Here is an 18,200-nt window from a genome sequence, read left to right as displayed (position 1 = left end):
TTCTCTTTGTCAGTCATTCCATGACAGTGAGAACACTCTCAAAGAGTTTTGGGGCCGTGTGTTTCATTCCTATTTGTGTCGTTGGCAAAGGGTAGTGCAGATAATTTCTCCTGCTGTTAGTAAATTGTTGAATTTCGCTAGTACTTCTCTAATTAAATAGACCATTAACAACAAATATTCGTGAATTAAAATAGTTTGAGGTTATGTCAAAAAGTCCCGATAGCTTAAGTGATGGATACAAGACGTACTTGTGCGAGAAACGCTTAAAACAAACAAACAAACACACACACACACACACACACACACACACACACACACACACACACACACACACACACACACACAAGACAACAAACCCACAAACACACGGTCACACAAAACCGCTCTGTCTTCTTTCGCCTGTACCAGCCAGTTCCTTAAGTCCGTTGCTACGGCTGTCTTGTGTAATCTTGTTTCTTATGTAGCAAAGTTCTTCCATTTCTTCCAGTTCATTCCAATGTCGTTTGATAAGTTGATAAAACAGCATTAACAAATGTTTGAACAAAAGACACTCCATACTCTTCTCTACAGTTCCTACCCATAGTTAAATATTATCCGGTCACTTTCCAGTCTTTACTAGTGGCATTCAATAAGCACTGCAACACATGTTCTTTTTCTGATACCAGGTTGGTTTTATTCAGGATTACAGTACACTATCTTATTCTTCACTCTTTTGGCTACATATACTATTTTTCAACATAACCGTTCAATTGATGGTCTTACACCACCTTACAGAGAGGCCTCTATGCCCACCTGGTACCACTCTAATGATAGATGTTGGAGCCAACGTCTTCCGCCAGAGTGCATCCTACATTGGGCCAAACAGATGGAAATCAGAAGGTGCGAGAAGTCAGTGGTTAACACCTTTGAATACCCCAAATGATGGCGAGTGTGTCAGCACTACCAACAAAGATGTCCAGTTGTGTAGCGAGGTGTTTGACACCTCGAATGTGAGTGTCCCGTACCAACAGTGCAGGAATCACAGCTGGGTGCGGCCGGCCGGCACGCAGAAGATCGGACATTTCTGCATGACCTTGCTCCTATGACGACAGACGCGTCGCCAACGACTCATAGTGCTTTTGTTCACTGCCAGGCGTCCGCAGACATTCTGCAAGAGCCTATGAGTACTTGCGATGCTCTGGTTTTCCGACAAAAGATAGTCAGTAACCTCCCTGCTTGAAACGCACCTTCGTTATAGACGCCAATTCGAAGGCGACATTTACCGCCGCTGCCTTCTGAACTTAATGAAACTATAAGGGCTGAAGCCTTAATATTCCATGATGTCTCATAACAAATTCAGCACTTTTCTTAATCGGAATTGGCCGAGAAAATAATATGTTGCATTACGTATTGAACTCCCCATCGTACATTCCATTGTAAAATTTGTTGAACTCCGATAAACACTCATTTATGGGAATAATGCTCATTTGATGCAAATTTCTTAGCACTGAGTAATGTTTCAACTTGAAGAACAGAAAGAAATTACGTGAAACAAAATCTGGAGAATACAGTGGATGAGGAAACAATGCGAGTGTTGTGTGTGTTAACATTGCTAGCAGTTCATTCTGCTCAAGTTTCAAATGATTCCACATTGAAGAGTAATAGTCCTCAGTTATCATTCTACTCTTTCCCAACTACACCCTGGGAACTCCAAAAAAACCCAGTTATCATTCTAATCTTTCCCAACTACGCCCTGGGAACTCCAAAAAAGCAAAGAGCATCACCTTGCCAGCAAGTAAAATGGTATTTATCGTCTTCTGCCCAATATTGCTTATGTGATTCCATTCTTTTGACAGCAGTTTAAATTTCAGTGTGTAATTATAGATCCCACTTTTATCCCAAGACAGAAACTTTCACAAGAGGGTCCGCCAAGCATTACCTTACACTGAGTTGTAACACCAATCCGGATGCTTTTATAGTCGGAAACTGCGATACTTAACGTGTATGGAGCTTTTTAGCTCAGGATGTTGTGTACTTGTTCCAATGAGATATCTGTCTCACGCACTTTCAATCGGTGGTCCTACGTTGTGATGTCATGTATTCTTACAATGATCTCTGGTGTGATGACGTCAATTTGATTCTCTTAATCCTCCTCCTCCTCCTCTTCATTCTTAAATTAATTACAATGAATGGTCTTCAAAAATAATCACTTCAGATGGCACGACAACAGTTCAGGCTTTGTTAACAGCTTCTACAGGAATCACTCATACAACCGGTGTGTTATTTTACACAATTACTCTCATTTTATGGAAATTTACCACACTTATCAAACGGCCTTCCCTTCGCCATCTGTACGGTTATGTTACTGATGTGTATCATAAGCGGGGCGTTCATTCCACGCACCAGGTTTTTCTGTATAAAAATTTGTTTTCGGGACGTGCCTATACAGCTATCTCAACAGTGAAAAGATGATATAACGGTGTGTTTCGACAGTTCATAATATTCATTAGGGTGAAGCCGTACCCTGTTACGAAGGCTTAGAATTGTCTTGTGACGCCTTGCAGGCGATTTCAGTGTCTGTTATATCGGTACGAAGATGAGGACAACACAACAATCAGCCTACGAGCGGAGGAAATCTCCGACCCGGCCCGGAATCGAACCCGGCTCCCAACAGTTAGTAGTCCACCGTGTTGAAGACGCAGTTGCTGAGGACGACGCTGAATAACCGCCTTCACTTTTCCTTCTTTTCAACAGACGTGCTTTATACAGGGTCGTTTTTCCTTCTTTTGTGGCACTGGCTTTCAAAGTTTATTCATATTTCCTTCTTTCCTATTCTTTGTTATTAATAATCAGGTAACCTGTTACTTGCTTGTTCATCGACAGTCGTTCTTCCCACGCACCATTCGTGAATGCAACAGGAAAGGGATCAAATTTCTGGTGCCCTCCTCCACAAACCGCAAAGGGGCGACTTGCGAAATATAGATGTAGATTTAGATGTAATCTTCTTTTCTTCAAATCTGGTTTTGGTAAGCGTTTTTGTTCTTGTACTTATAGGTGCGAAGGGTGGTGGTTTGTTAACTCCTCAAAATCAGCGGACATATTGGGGTATACAAATGTAGCAAAGCGGTTAGATTCTACCAGTAGACCAACAAAGAGGAACCAACTGGCATCTTTGCCGTAGAAAGACGATGTCAGCACTTCTTGTTATCCTCACTAACGCGCGAAAGTAACGCTAGAGCATGACAGCTTTACCAGAAGTACCTCCAGATCGTTGGTGCTGGCAACTCTACGATCTCGATGACCTTTACGTGTCTGTCGACTAACTCCTTAGAATAGTTACTCGAGTTTGCGCTGGGATTAGCAGACGCCAACGAGAGAACTAGCTCTGTTTTATCTCAAGTGACGAATCACAGCTTTCTTTGAAACGGAAGAACGAAAGACGACGATGCCGTAGATAGTAAAAACAGGAAAGGTTGATGGAGCGTAATTGAGCGACGGATTCATTTCAAAGCAGTGAAGGACTGGTGCTACTGGCTGGATCGTCTGGGAATCCAGTACATTTAAAAATTGGCGTTTGAAAACTGTATATGGAGGTAAAAATGCAAGGGAGGTTGACCCCCATGTTAACTAGACCAAAACATTAGGTTCATTGCATTCATACCCCCATAGTTCACCGCGGTGGCACTTCCCCATGACGACACACTGATTGTGTCGTATTACTAGAGCAAATATGCATTCCAGAACACAAAAATGTTCGAAATTGCCTTCCTGACAATTTTATTTGTGTAAGCTCCATAATTTTTAGTATTTAAAACAGATGTTGCGCGCACACTACAGAAATAATTAACAAGAAGCATTCGTAAACTGTAGTCTGCTAATGTTTTGGGTCACTTAAAATAGCGGCAGGCCCTGCCCACTCTGGCTTCAAAGCGGCGCATAGAGTTAAGCCTATAGTGCCACCTCCCTTAGTTTTATACCTCGATGCAGCAGTAGGCCTAAATAAAGAATTCTGACTAGCAACTGCAGCGTTGCTCTGATATTACCAAGTCAGGATTTCAAGAATTTCCTTTTTATATGCATGGAGGCAAGACCAAATGATACGAAAACCCTGCCACAGCCCTCTCATTTTAGAAGAGGAATATCTGAGTTACCTCTAATGTACTTTCATGTTCAGAAAAAAACAGAGCACCTTCAACGACTAGAGACAGGACATTCATATTCACACAACATGTACATTAGTATGTTCTGCAGAAATGATTAGCGTTTCAGTCATCTCGGTTCAGTATGTGTCCTGTTGCCTAGCAGGCACAGGGTCCGCCATGGGCCCTGATAACCTGTTCCATGCGTGATGGCATCGACGCTTATAAGGCGCAAATAGCATCCTGCGGTGTACCCGTCAATGCTGCATTCTCCTGGTTCCAAAGGTGGGCTGTGGTGATCCGCAATGCGTCACAGCGCTGCAGCCGTCGTTTCACCATACCCCACACATTTGATAAAGGTGGCAAGTCTGTTGATCTGGCGGTCCCGCACAAAAGGCTGACATCCTGAGACACAAAGAAGGCATGTGTTCGTGCAGCAAAATGTGGTTGTCTATTAGATTGCTGAAAAATGGTTCCCAGAGTGTTGTGCAGAAAGGGTATGGCTGCAGGACGCAGCATGTCGTTCACGTAGAGCACACTGGTCACAGTGTCCTGGACACCAACTGTGATTTGTGGTAGTATCCAATAGCACCCCATAGGCATCGAGCTGGAACTACATGTCTTGTGCGAATGCAGTCACTGTGATGTCGCTCCCCATGCCTGTGGCGAACCAAAATGCGGCCTCATTTTCAAACAAACAGATCGTATCCTCGGCCGAAAACTCTATGTGATGCTATTCCTGCTCCCAGTGACGTCTTTCCATACACCATTGCCCTTTACCATGTTTCTGCACATTCGTTAATTGTAGGCGGAGAAGTGGACGACGCGTACGTAACCCACGCCGTAATAAACGGCGATGGACTGTCACCCCCGATAGCGTACAATGTGTTACACTGTTTCACGATTGCCCAGAGCCGAGGAGGACGAAGACCGGTCTTGCCAATGCTATTCGGATGAGGTAACTAACTTCTCGGGGGCTGGTCTGGATGGTGCGACTTGATCCATCTCCTCGCGTTCTTCGGTCTTCCGTTAACCGTCTTCCCAGACCAGTTGCACTGCCGAAACACTTCGTTCCACATGAGGAGCAATAACTTTCCGGATGGATGTATCACGTACTCTCGTGCCAATAGTGTGCCCTGTTTCAAACTCATTGATTTTACAGTACAGTTCGCGCATACGTCTGCGAGCCATTCTTCACCTCTGCCCAAGTCACACTGATCCATTACCTCCGGTATAGCGATAACTAGAGGCGTAGGCACATTTCATTGGTAGATGGTGTTGCTACGATATCGATGTTGACCTTGAACCCGCGGACTGACGTTGTACAAACGCTAATCATTTATACGAACCCGACTCACACTGTTACAGTTGGTGGTGACTTTACTTACCCTTGACATTTTGGCGAAAATGCATGTTTAATTCCGGAAGTATGCATAAAACATCATCAGAAATGGTGCTAAACACATTGTCTGAAAATTATTTCGAGCAGTTTGTTCCTGAACAGACGCGAATAGTAAACGGCTGTGAAAACACACTTGACCTTTTAGCAATAAATAATCCTGAGTTAATGACAAGCATCAAAACGGATACAGGTGTTAGTGCACACATGGTTGTTGTAGCGAAATTGGATGTTGTAACCCCTAAAACCTGAAAAGCAGATAAAAATTCACTTGACGCCTTTCTGAAAGACAATCTCCACTCCTTCCAAATTAATATAAGTGTAGACCAGATGCGGCATCAATTCAAAGGAATAGTATCGGCAGCAATTAAGAGTTTTGTACTAAATAAATTAGCAAACGACGGAGATTATCCTCCTTTGTACACAAAACGGGTCAGAACACTGTTGCAGAAACAACGAAAAAAACACGCCAAATTTAAATAGACGCAGAATCTCCAAGATTGCCGATCTTTTACAGAAGCTCGAAATTTAGCGAGGACTTCAATGCAAAATGCTTATAATAGTTTCCACAAGCAACTTTGTCTCGAAACCTGGCAGAAAATCCAAAGAGATTCTGGTCGTATGTGAAGTATGCTAGCGACAAGACACAATCAGTGCCTTTTCTGCGCGATAACAGTGGAGATACTATCGAGGACAGTGCTGCCGAAGCAAAGTAACTAAACATAGCCTTCCGAAATGCTTTCACAAAAAACGGATGAGTAAATATTCCAGAATTCGAATCAAGAACAGCTGTCAACATCAGTAACGTAGAAGTAGATATCCTCGGAGTAGTGAAGCAACTTAAATCACTTAATAAAAGCAAGTCTTCTGGTCCAGACTGTATACAAAACAGGTTGCTTTCAGAGTGTTCTGATGCAATAGCTCCATACTTAACAATCACATACAACCGCTCACTCTACGAAAGTTCGGTACTCAAAGACTGGAAAGTTGCACAGGTCACGTCAATATTCAAAGAGCTAGTAGGAGTAATCCACTAAATTATAGGTCCATATCATTGACGTCGATATGCAGCAGGATTTTGAAACATACATTGTGTTCGAACGTTATGAATTATCTCGATGAAAACGGCCTATTGATACACAGTGAACACGGATTTAGAAAACAACGTTTTTGTGAAACACAACTAGCTATTTACCCGCATGAAATGTTGGGCACTATTGACAAGGGATTTCAAATTGATTCCGTATTTCTGGAATTCCGGAAGGCTTTTGACACTGTACCATACAAGCGGCTTGTAGCAAAATTGCGTGATTATGGAACATCGTCTCAGTTATGTCACTGCATTTGAGATTTCCTGTCAGAGAGGTCACAGTTCGTAGTAATTGACGGAAAGTCTTTGAGTAAGACCGAAGTGATTTCTCGCGTTCCCCAAGGTAGTGTTATAGGCTCTTTGCTGTTTCTTATCTATATTAACGATTTGGAAGACAATCTGAGCAGCCGTCTCAGGTTGTTTGCAGATAACGCTGTGTTTACCGACTAGTAAAGTCATCAGAAGATCAAAACAAATTGCAAAACGATTTAGAAAATATATCTGTATGGTGCGAAAATTGTAAATTGACCCTAAACAGCGAAACATGTGAGCACATGAGTGCTAAAAGGAAACCGTTGAACTTCGGTTGCACGACAAATCAGTCAAATCTAAAGGCCGTAATTTCAACTAAATGCCTAGGAATTACAATTACGAAGAACTTAAATTGGAAGGAACACATAGAAAATGTTGTGGGAAAGGCTAACCTAAATCTGCGTTTTATTGGCAGGACACTTAGGAAATGTAGCAGATCTACTAAGGAGACTGCCTACGCTCCGCTTGTCCGTTCTGTTTTAGAATACTGCTGTGCGGAGTGGGATCCTTACCAGACAGGATTGACGGAGTACATCGAAAAAGTTCAGAGAAGGGAAGCACATTTTGTATTATCCCGAAATACGAGAAAGAGTGTCACTGAAACGATACAGGATTTGGGCTGGACATCATTAAAACAAAGGCGGTTTTCGTTGCGGACCAATCTTCTCACGAAATTCCAATCACCAATTTTCTCCTACGAATGCGAAAATATTTTGTTGACGCCGGCCTACATAGGGAGAAACGACCACTCTGATAAAACAAGAGAAATCAGAGCTCGTACGGAAAGATATGGGTGTTTGTTCTTTCCTCGCGCTATACGAGATTGGAATAATAGAGAACTATGAAGGCGGTTCGATGAACCCTCAGCCAGACATTTAAATGTTATTTGCAGAGTATCCATGTAGATTTCGACGTAGATTTCTGCACAATGCACTAATGTAAATGTCCTGTGAATATGAACATCCTATCTCTAGTCGTTCAAGGTATTCTGATATTTCTGAAAGTGATTGTACTTATATTGTTTTTTCCTTAATCCCCCTCAAAACTTAACATGTCCGGAAGTCACAGTACACGTGTAATGGTATTCGAGTTACATCGCCATTGAGAACCTCACAAAGTGCCGAGGAGGGCAAACTATCGGCTCCTATTTTGCTGGTGCATACGTAAGAACAGTCTTAGATCAGATAGTTGTATCTCGAGCCAATGTGTACATCGTCATGGTAGAGTTCACAGGAAACATTCGTCTGCTAAACAGAAAGTTAAAGAAGTGGCACTACCTAACAGAGAACATGTAAGAGATCTATATTCGCTCAAAGCAAAGTACAAACACATATTCAGCCTCCTTAAAAACAGCCAGGCAGTCATGGGTAATTCCAAACGAGGTCTCTGGTCTCGCAAGTAGGCTGTCCGAACAGAACGTTACATCAACAGCATATGCAAAGCGACCATATGATTGCAGCTGACCCATCGAGCGAGCAGACAGTGATCAGTTGTGAAGTGATGTCTCCAGATGGCAAAACGATCTCTGCAGCGTTGTTTTAAGGCCAACGGGCGGATCACACTGGACAACAGCGGCCTTCGTCTCTGCATGTGAGGCGTAGCAGCAACAGACAGCAACAGGTCAGCATCCACCTACTCATTGGAATGGCGTCTTTCAGAGGGGCTACGTCTGCCGGCGGAATCCATAGAGTATAGGTACTGTATCTATGGAATGAGAATTCGGATGCGCAGAACGAGAATTCTGTCCTCAACATCTCCATCACCTTCAGAAATTCCGTGAAGCTATGTGTTAACAATTTGATACCTGGAACTCAGGTTAAATATGTGAGGAGGAAGAGTATGGTGCCTTTTAGACGCAGTATCATAGCTCAGATTACACTTTATTTAGGGAGTTTACACTTCTGAATATTTTGAAAAGACTAACTTCTTCTGTTTTATTTTGTGGTACCATATTTCTACTCTTTGTTTATCTTTCGGAAAAGTAGAACACAAAAAGCACATACCGCAAGAAACTGTCTCATGCGGTGGTACTGAGAAACACACAACGGTTTGAGGACAGTGCATAAACTGGAGGAAATTTATCAGACTGTCAGGTATAAATTTTATTTTCATATGAGTCAGACTGTCACGTATAAATTTCATTTGCATATGAACATAGCACGAATATGTATACAATGACTGGCAGATTACTCAAACACACTTCCAGATTGTCTAGCACTTGCCTCGTAACCATGTGGCTGAAAAAATCGCAGAAATTAGCTCTACAGTGTAAGAATTTACGATACCGTCTCTCGATATTTTTCCAATATAGAAAGTACCTCATATCGAAATGACATTTACAATTACACATTTGTTGTACATACCCATGAAAAGTTAGCAACAACAGCACTGCACCATAGCTATTACTAATACTCAAACGTGCAGAAACGTATAAAAAACAAGGCGAATACGTGTATTATTCACTATTACCAAGAAATGTAGACAAGCAGCGTCGTGCCAAAATCACGTGACTAGCTCTGCTTGATGTTTAGAACATGTGCAGTAGGCTATGTTTACTCGATATATATATATATATATATATATATATATATATATATATATATCTATGGTGGAACCAACGGATCGTGAGCGAAAGTTGTACGTATGTAGAGTGGTTGTAACGGGGACGGGAGGGGGAGGGGGGCGAGGTAAGCGAGAGTGGATGCTGAGGGACACTGTGCATGGACTCCAGGTACTTGTACCTGGGTCCGGTTCTGGTGACGGCCCAAAAACCCGCTCTCGGTCGACACGGAAGGAAAGAAGAAAATTAGGCATTGACACGCTGTCGACGACAAGGTTATTAGACGCAAATGTACAAACAGCATTTCCAGCGACCTTAGGCTGGTGTCTTGAATACACACTGCCTGACTCTTGAATGCGTGCTGCCACATACCGGTACCTAGGCTATGACAACGCACAATAGGGTCCCGCGATGTTGGAAGCAGTCTGTGGAGAAGCTGCAGCACGTGCAGGATTTCTGACAGGGGTTCTCCTGACCCACTAGTTCAAGTTCCACAAGAATAATGTCAATGCAGATTCTATATATTCTCTAACAGTTTTTTGCACGTGAAATGTGCAAACCAATATTATGCTACATCCCTGGGTATGAATTGTTCCCTTTGTTAGAATCTGCGTCTACTGTGCATCTATGTCTGTACTGCTTAAATCACATTACCGCCTGTGGCAGAGGGAACTTAACGTACTACTGTCACTTCCCCCTTTTCTGTTCCAGTCGTGAATGGTGCACGGATGAACGGTTGTTGGCAAATCTCCCTGTCATCTCAGATGTCTCTAATTTTACCTTGACGGTCTTTTCGTGATATGTGTGAAGGAAACAATGTATTGAGGTATCTCCTCGGGACGTACATTCTTGAAATTTTAACAGTGATTCACACCGTGATACACAGCACCTCTTGTTGCGTTTGTCACTGCAGTTGGATGATAATCTCTGTAACATTTCGTACTTCCTAAACTAATTCGTCTTGAAATTCGCTTCCCTTCTTTGAATTCTGCACCATAACTAACTGGTAAGAACACTAGAGAACAATACTGAAGTGTTGTCTGAACGGAGGCCGCGCGGGATTAACCGAGCGGTCTAAGGCGCTGCAGTCAGGGGCAATGCGGCTGGTCTCGGCGGAGGTTCGTGTCCTCCCTCGGGCATGGGTGTGTGTGTTTGTCCTTAGGATAATTTAAATTAAGTTGTGTGTAAGCTGAGGGACTGATGCCTTAGCAGTTAAGTCCCAAAATATTTCACACACATTTGAACATTTTTTTCTGAACGGAGGGTTTCGTAAGCTACCTCCTTCGTAAGGTGACAACACATCCCAGAGACCCTTCCAGTACGTTCAGTCTGTTAACTACCGTTCCTTTATTGGTTTAATCTGGACGTTCCACTTCAAATCGCTCTATAAGCATAAGGATATAGCGGAGACATGCACGGTTCGCAGAAGAGCTTCTGTAAAGTTTGGAAGGTAGGAGACGAGATACTGGTAGAAGTAGGGCTGTGGGTACCGGACGTGAGTCGTGCTTCGGTAGCTCAGTTGGTAGAGCACTTGCCCGCGAAAGGCAAAGGTCCCGAGTTCGAGTCTCGGTCGGGCACACAGTTTTAATCTGCCAGGAAGTTTCATATCAGCGCACACTCCGCTGCAGAGTGAATATCTCATTCTGGAAACATCCCTCAGGCTGTGGGTAAGCCATGTCTCCGCTATATCCTTTCTTTCAGGAGTGCTAGTTCTGCACGGTTCGCAGAAGAGCTTCTGTAAAGTTTGGAAGGTAGGAGACGAGATACTGGCAGAAGTAGGGCTGTGGGTACCGGACGTGAGTCGTGCTTCGGTAGCTCAGTTGGTAGAGCACTTGCCCGCGAAAGGCAAAGGTCCCGAGTTCGAGTCTCGGTCGGGCACACAGTTTTAATCTGCCAGGAAGTTTCATATCAGCGCACACTCCGCTGCAGAGTGAATATCTCATTCTGGAAACATCCCTCAGGCTGTGGGTAGCCATGTCTCCGCTATATCCTTTCTTTCAGGAGTGCTAGTTCTGCACGGTTCGCAGAAGAGCTTCTGTAAAGTTTGGAAGGTAGGAGACGAGATACTGGCAGAAGTAGGGCTGTGGGTACCGGACGTGAGTCGTGCTTCGGTAGCTCAGTTGGTAGAGCACTTGCCCGCGAAAGGCAAAGGTCCCGAGTTCGAGTCTCGGTCGGGCACACAGTTTTAATCTGCCAGGAAGTTTCATATCAGCGCACACTCCGCTGCAGAGTGAATATCTCATTCTGGAAATTAGAATATTGCTTAAAAGTAGCGCTGTTGAACCAAAGGTTCTACAACAGTGCTTGCCCACAATTTAGCGCTACTCCCTGTAATCCGACTCTCAGACTACAAGTATGTTTATAGCTATATTAAATTATCCTGCTCTGAATTTAATCACTGTTATCAGTCAATAGCTATTGATTCTTTTCAAGCCACAACACATATTGTTTTGCTTTTGCATTTGTTCTGCAATGCAAATTCATCGAACCACTTTCACACAGTTCTGTTCTCAACACGACGCGGTACAAACGAACATGATGATCATTTGTCTCAACGTAGGTGGACGTCAACAAAATATTTTCGCATTTGAAGGAGGAAGTTGGAGATTGAAATTCCATCCATAGGCTTCGCCGCTTGGAAATGCCTTTGTTTTAATGATTTCCACCATAACTTGAGTATCACACCAGTGACACACCCTCCTCTATTCGCGATATTGCAAAACGAGCTGCCCTTTTTTGAAACTGTCCGATGTCCTTCGTGAATTTATCTGGTAAGGATCCCATACCGCACAGCAGTACTCTAGCATAGAGCGGGCAAGCGGAGGCACTCTAGTGGATTTGTTGCACCATCTAAGTGTTCTGCCAATGAAACGCAGTCTTTGGTTTGCCTTCTCCACAATATTATTTACTCATATTTGGGTGTTCCAATTTAAGTTGTACGTAATTGTTATCCCTAGGTACTTAGTTGAAATGACAGTTTTTAGATTTGTGTTATTCATCGGGTAAGCGAAATTTAGCGACTTCCTTTTAGTATTCTTGTGCATGACCTCACATTTTTCATTACTTAGGGTCAATTGCCACTTTTGGTACCACACAAATATCTTGTCTAAATCATTTTGCAATTGGTTTTGGTCATATGATATGGTAAATGGCAACATCATCTGAAAAAATCTAATAGGGCTGCTAGCGTTGTCTCCTAAATCGTTTATATAGATCAGGAGCAATAGAGGGCCTGTAACACTTCCTTGTTGAACGCTAGATATCATTTCCGCCGTACTCCATTATTTTCCGTCAGTTACAAACTCCGTGGCTTTTCTGAAACGAAATCACGATCCCATAGCTCAGACGATACTCCATAGACAAGCATTTTGTTTAGAAGTCGCTTGTGACGGACGGCAATAAAAACTGGAACTCTAGGAATAAGGAATCAATTTGAGATTCCCTGTCGATAGCACTCAGCGCCCCATAATAATGAAGAGCCAGCTGTGTTTCACAACAACAACATTTTGTGAATCTGTTCAAAATGTGTGTCAATAGATCGTATTTTTAATGTTCGAACACAATATGTGTTCTAAAATCCTATGGATCTGTAATTCAGCAGACTATTCCTGTTTCCTTTCTTGACCGTTACTGTGATCTGTGAAACTTTCCAGTCTTTAGGTACGGATCGTTCGCCTAGCGATCTGGTGTATGCGATTGGTAAATAAGGAACTATTGCATCGCTTACTCTGAAAGGAATCTAATTGATTTGTAACCTGGACCGGAAGATTTGTCTTTATTAAGTAATTTGAGTTGCTTCGCTACACCGTGAATATCTAGTTCTAAGTTCCGCCTATTGACAGCAGTTCCTGATTCGAATTCTCAACTATTTTCTTCGTCTTCGTCAGTGAAAGCATTTCTGAAAACCGTGTAACCTCCCAACAGAAAATATATAAGTATAATATTCACATTCAGTGTAACCTCGCAATAATAACGTGACTAACCTCCCAATAAAAAATGTGACTCATATGTAACCTTTCAATAATTAACTGACTGTGACGTCAGCAGTGCTGCACCATGGCCCTGAAAGATCATACTGAATAAACTAAAAATTCTTACCTCAATGAAGTCGCGGGAAAACGCGTATATACCTGCTCCTATAAGAAATTTTTCTGGCACAGCCCAGTGCAGTGCATGCCGCTATATTTGTCATGTATAAAAGAAACAACTGATTTTTCTTTACGATAACAGGGATGACCATGGATTGCAGAAATTAGTAAACTCTTCAAATTCAAATGAATGATTGTCAAAAAAGTTAATTTTGTAAAGAAAGATTATTATTAAAATATTTTTTTTGAAACATTTACATGGGATTTGATATAACAATAGTACAAATTTTGTTGTAACTAACTACATATGTGCGCGGCTGCTTTCACTTTATGCTACATCGCTCAGGCACCGCCATCGCTCCCCACGACCGGCCCAGCCAGCTCCATACACACGACTCCTAGCTACTACTTACTCTATTGACACTGCCCTTACTGCAGCCAACACTGCTCTCTGGTCTGAGATTATCTTATAGCTTACATATCGCAGGCAGTTCGTGAGCAGTCCATCGAAATTATATCTGGTCGAGTGCACTAGCAGTAAATTCCTTAGTCATGGACCTCTTATAACTGTATTTAGTAAGTTCACTGTTCAAATGGTTCAAATGGCTCTGAGCACTATGGAACTTAACTTCTGAGGTCATCAGTCCCCTAGAACTTAAAACTACTTAAACCTAACTAACCTAAGGACATCACACACATCCATGCCCGAGGCAGGATTCGAACCTGCGACCGTAGCCGGCGCGCGGTTCCAGACTATAGCGCCTAGAACCGCTCGGCCACTCCGGCCGGCTAAGTCCACTGTAGTGGGTCTGTCATCAGTAACAGCGCCATTGATATCACGCAATGAAAGTATTGGTTGTATCTTTCGCTGGTGTATTTTACATAGAAATAGAACTCTTTGAATTTTGTGTCAGGTTTCGTGGTAGAGTTTCGTTGTGGAAACTATTGAAACATCTCACTTTTCAAATCAGTGATTAATTTTGAGTTTCTGTTAAACTTCACCAATCTTGAGCATTTCTCATATTTTTAAATTTGGCATGCTGTTTTCGTTGCTTCTGCAACAGTGTTCTAACCTGTTTTGTGTACCATGGGGGATCATATCCGTCTTTCATTAATTTATGTGGTATAATCTTTCAGCTGCTGTCCGTACTATTTTTTTTTAAATTTAAGCCACATCAGATTTATACTTAAGTAATTAGTTCGGAAGGAATGGAGACTGTTTGTTGGGGAGGGGCCATGAGAACTTTTATCTGCTGTTTTAAATAGATATATTTTGCGTTCATTTTTGGTGGATGTAAATGTTACTGTATTCAGCGTCACAACAACGACCTTATGTTTACTAATCCCTGTCATGACGTTCCCTATTAGCTCAGTAGTATTTGTTGCGAGCCGCGCGGGGCAGCCGCGCGGTCTTAGGCGTCTTGTCACGGTCGGCGCGGCTCCCCCCCCCCCCCCCCCCCCCCGCGTCGGAGGTTCGAGTCATCCCTCGGGCATGTGTGTGTGCGTGTGTGTGTGTGTGTGTGTGTGTGTGTGTGTGTGTGTGTGTGTCGGTGTGTGTCGTTCTTAGCCTAAGTTAGTTTAGCGTAAGTTTAGGGACCGATGACGTCAGCAGTTTGGTCCCATAAGACCTTACCACAAGTTTCCAAATTTATTTGTTGGAAAGAGGTCATGTATGTTTCCGCAATCATTTACACTTCAAGTGGGCTCCTGGACTAATTGTCAAAATAATTTTTGGTGAAAGAATTTAGTACAATTTCTGATGATTATTTATACCTACTACCGGCTTTGATCATGTATTTTCACCAACATATCGAGGATAGATTGAAGTTACCACCAATTATAATTATGTAAATGGGGGTACCTATTTGAAATGATACTCAAGTCTTCTTTGAACTGTTCAGTAACTGTATCACCTCAGTCAGAGGGTAGGTAAAAGGTACACGATTCTGTTGAAGGGGCTAATAATTATATCCAAGAAACCTTTTTCAGGGCAGTATTAAGTTATCTATGTAGGAAAGTCATTCTCCAAGAAGAAAACACCATTTAAGCCTAGTTTACATGACGACATTGGGTTGCGCCAATCGTTGCGTGGAGTGAGTTGCACGCAAGTGGTGTATATGCTGTAGACACGGCGACATCAGTATACACTTCAATTTCGTCGCTTTGTTTATCCCTGACTCGTGTCTGAAATGAAAGTTTTGGCAGCTGCACGTATCACGACTTGTCATGGAGTTGAAGCTTGTCACGTGAAATCACTGCATAACAAAAAACTAAAACGTATTTCGATTCGTGACTGGATGAAGGAAAGACGTCAGCTCGGTTGCTAAACATCCTTGCTGAAATAATTTATAACGGAAGACCCAAGAAGTTCTTTTAATTATCTTAGAATGTCACCAGAACTGTTCACGTTTCGTCTAAATAGAATTAATTATGTGATAAGGGATAATGGTACTGTAACTCATGAAGCACTGTCGCCATAACTGAAATTACATATCATATCGCGTGCATTGCTATCGAGAACACTCGGCATGCTATAAGATGTGGTTTCAGTTGGTGATGACGCTTTTCCATTGACACCAATAATTATTAACATTATCAGTAATAATTATTAACGTTAACAGCAATAATTATTCGAAGCAGGCCGCATTAAGAAGAGAATGGTTTGCAAACTACTCTCTTGAAGATAGATCTGAACAGTGGCAATATTTCAAAATTCTAACATATGTGAATGGGGAGCACTGCTGCGACGTTTTAAATAGATGAATATTGAAAAACGAATGCAGCTTCTTAAATTTGTATAGCCTTCCCTCCTGTCAACAATATTCCTTAACCAAGAGTTGGTCAACTCGAACGATGGGATTTTAGTCTTGTAGACGAGAGCTTTGCCACAGCTAGAACTACACTTGCCCGTATTTTTCTTAATTCAGTTGTATATGTGCTCCTAACTCAATAAATTTTGCCCTGCAGCTCAAATATTGTCAAACCATCTATGTTATGATCGCACATGACGGTCTCAGTGGTAGCAATGTGTTGCTTATTTCAGTAATCAGCATCACTGAACTCCCACAAAGAACTGTGCGAAGCATAGATATCCAAAAAGTGAACATTATTATTCGTTCCTCACTTCATATTTCAATTTGTCTACACCCTACGAACACATGTAACCTCAAAATTCATGCAACTAGCGTCGCCAAAGTTGGAACACGCCGAAAGTGTTTAGTTTCACCAAAAACGCTCGAGGCACACGCGCAGTGGCAGGTAGCGCAGTTGCCTGCAACCTGGTGTCGTCGTATGAACTAGGCTTTAGTTGCAGCACGGTTTCGCCAAACCTGTATCAATGTGGATTGCCTTTTGACTTCAAAAACATGCTTACACTTCAGAATTATTATTTTTTTAATCTTATGGGACTTAGCTGCTAAGGTCATCAGTCCCTAGGCTTACACAGTGCTTTAACTAAATTATCCTAAGGACAAACACACACACTCATGCCCGAGGGAGGACTCGAACCACCGCCGGGACCAGCCACACAGTCCGTGACTGTAGCGCCTTAGACCGCTCGGCTAAAGAAATCTGTTGTCCCTATTTATTTTGGGATATGACACACATTCAAATCATTTCTGACAGCTAATGAAACTGAAACCAACAGGAGTCTTGTCGTGACGACATTGGAAGTAAGACATGGGGAAGAGGCTGTCGTAGCATAGTGTTCGCATAGCTGTTATGAATGTCACTTGATTGTTCCGTTCTTTTAACAGCGCCGCTGATGGGATCGTGTCGACTGACGTTCACGATGTGCGCATTCGCGACGCTGTTCAACCTGATCCTGATGCGCTACAACCTGAGCTTCGCCCTCGTCTGTATGGTGAGCGACACCAGCGCCGACTTCCTCAAGAGCGGTAGCAGCCGCAACTTCTCCGAGGACGGTCTCGGCAAGGATGGCTGTCCCGTGCACCAGCAGAACCCAGGGTCCGCAGTCGTCACGCACGTAAGTCTCCGTTAGCTCCTCATCACTTCACTTGAATGAAGTTTCTGCATCCGTTCGAAGATCGTGTGTTGAATTAAGCTTGTGCAGCTACAATTGTAATGCTGATAAAGCGGAATTGTATAATAACAGTTTCTGTTAGTCTTTGTTGTCTCTAACCGTCACCACACTGCTTAACTTTCTCCCCATGCAGCATTTTTCTTTCTTATATCGTTGTTGTTCCCGATTTTTTTACTTGGCCTGAGTTTGTCCTCTAAATTAAGTATTTCATTGCCAAAATTTGTTTCGTATTTCCATTTTTTTCACCGTTCCCTCCCACCACATTTGTCCTTTCTGTGAACTTGGAAAATAATTGGAAAGGCATAAGCTTGAAGACTCAGAAAAAGACAGAAAGAAACTTCCAGACTTCATTACCTTGACACAATTGACTGGTTAAGCTTTAATAACTTTGGTCAAGGCTATTGTTACCTCTTTCATTTAGAAAGATACAAATCCTTGTTTTGGTATTTTGTTGAACAGAAATGTCCAACCAAAGATTAACTTTTCGTATCACTCAACTTAAAGTATCTGTTCAATCCGTTTGAAAAATATATGGAAGGGTATTCAGTTTGTAGAGTTACTGCTACATGCAGTCCTTTAGTATTGTACTTA

General features: G+C 42.5%; 1 protein-coding gene across 3 annotated transcripts in view; it reads left to right on the top strand.

Moving 5' to 3' along the window:
- The window catches only part of LOC124612734 (uncharacterized transporter slc-17.2-like), a 507,667-nt gene that overhangs the window by 318,003 nt on the left and 171,464 nt on the right, over positions 1 to 18,200 (top strand). For all 3 annotated transcript variants that reach the window (XM_047141112.1, XM_047141110.1, XM_047141111.1), the window contains one exon: positions 17,323 to 17,552. In XM_047141112.1, the coding sequence (XP_046997068.1) occupies positions 17,323 to 17,552 (230 nt within the window). The remainder of the gene's footprint in view (positions 1 to 17,322; positions 17,553 to 18,200) is intronic.

Source organism: Schistocerca americana, chromosome 4, assembly GCF_021461395.2.
Source record: "Schistocerca americana isolate TAMUIC-IGC-003095 chromosome 4, iqSchAmer2.1, whole genome shotgun sequence".
NCBI classification, from domain to species: domain Eukaryota; kingdom Metazoa; phylum Arthropoda; class Insecta; order Orthoptera; family Acrididae; genus Schistocerca; species Schistocerca americana.
This window is presented reverse-complemented; position numbering and strand designations above follow the sequence as displayed.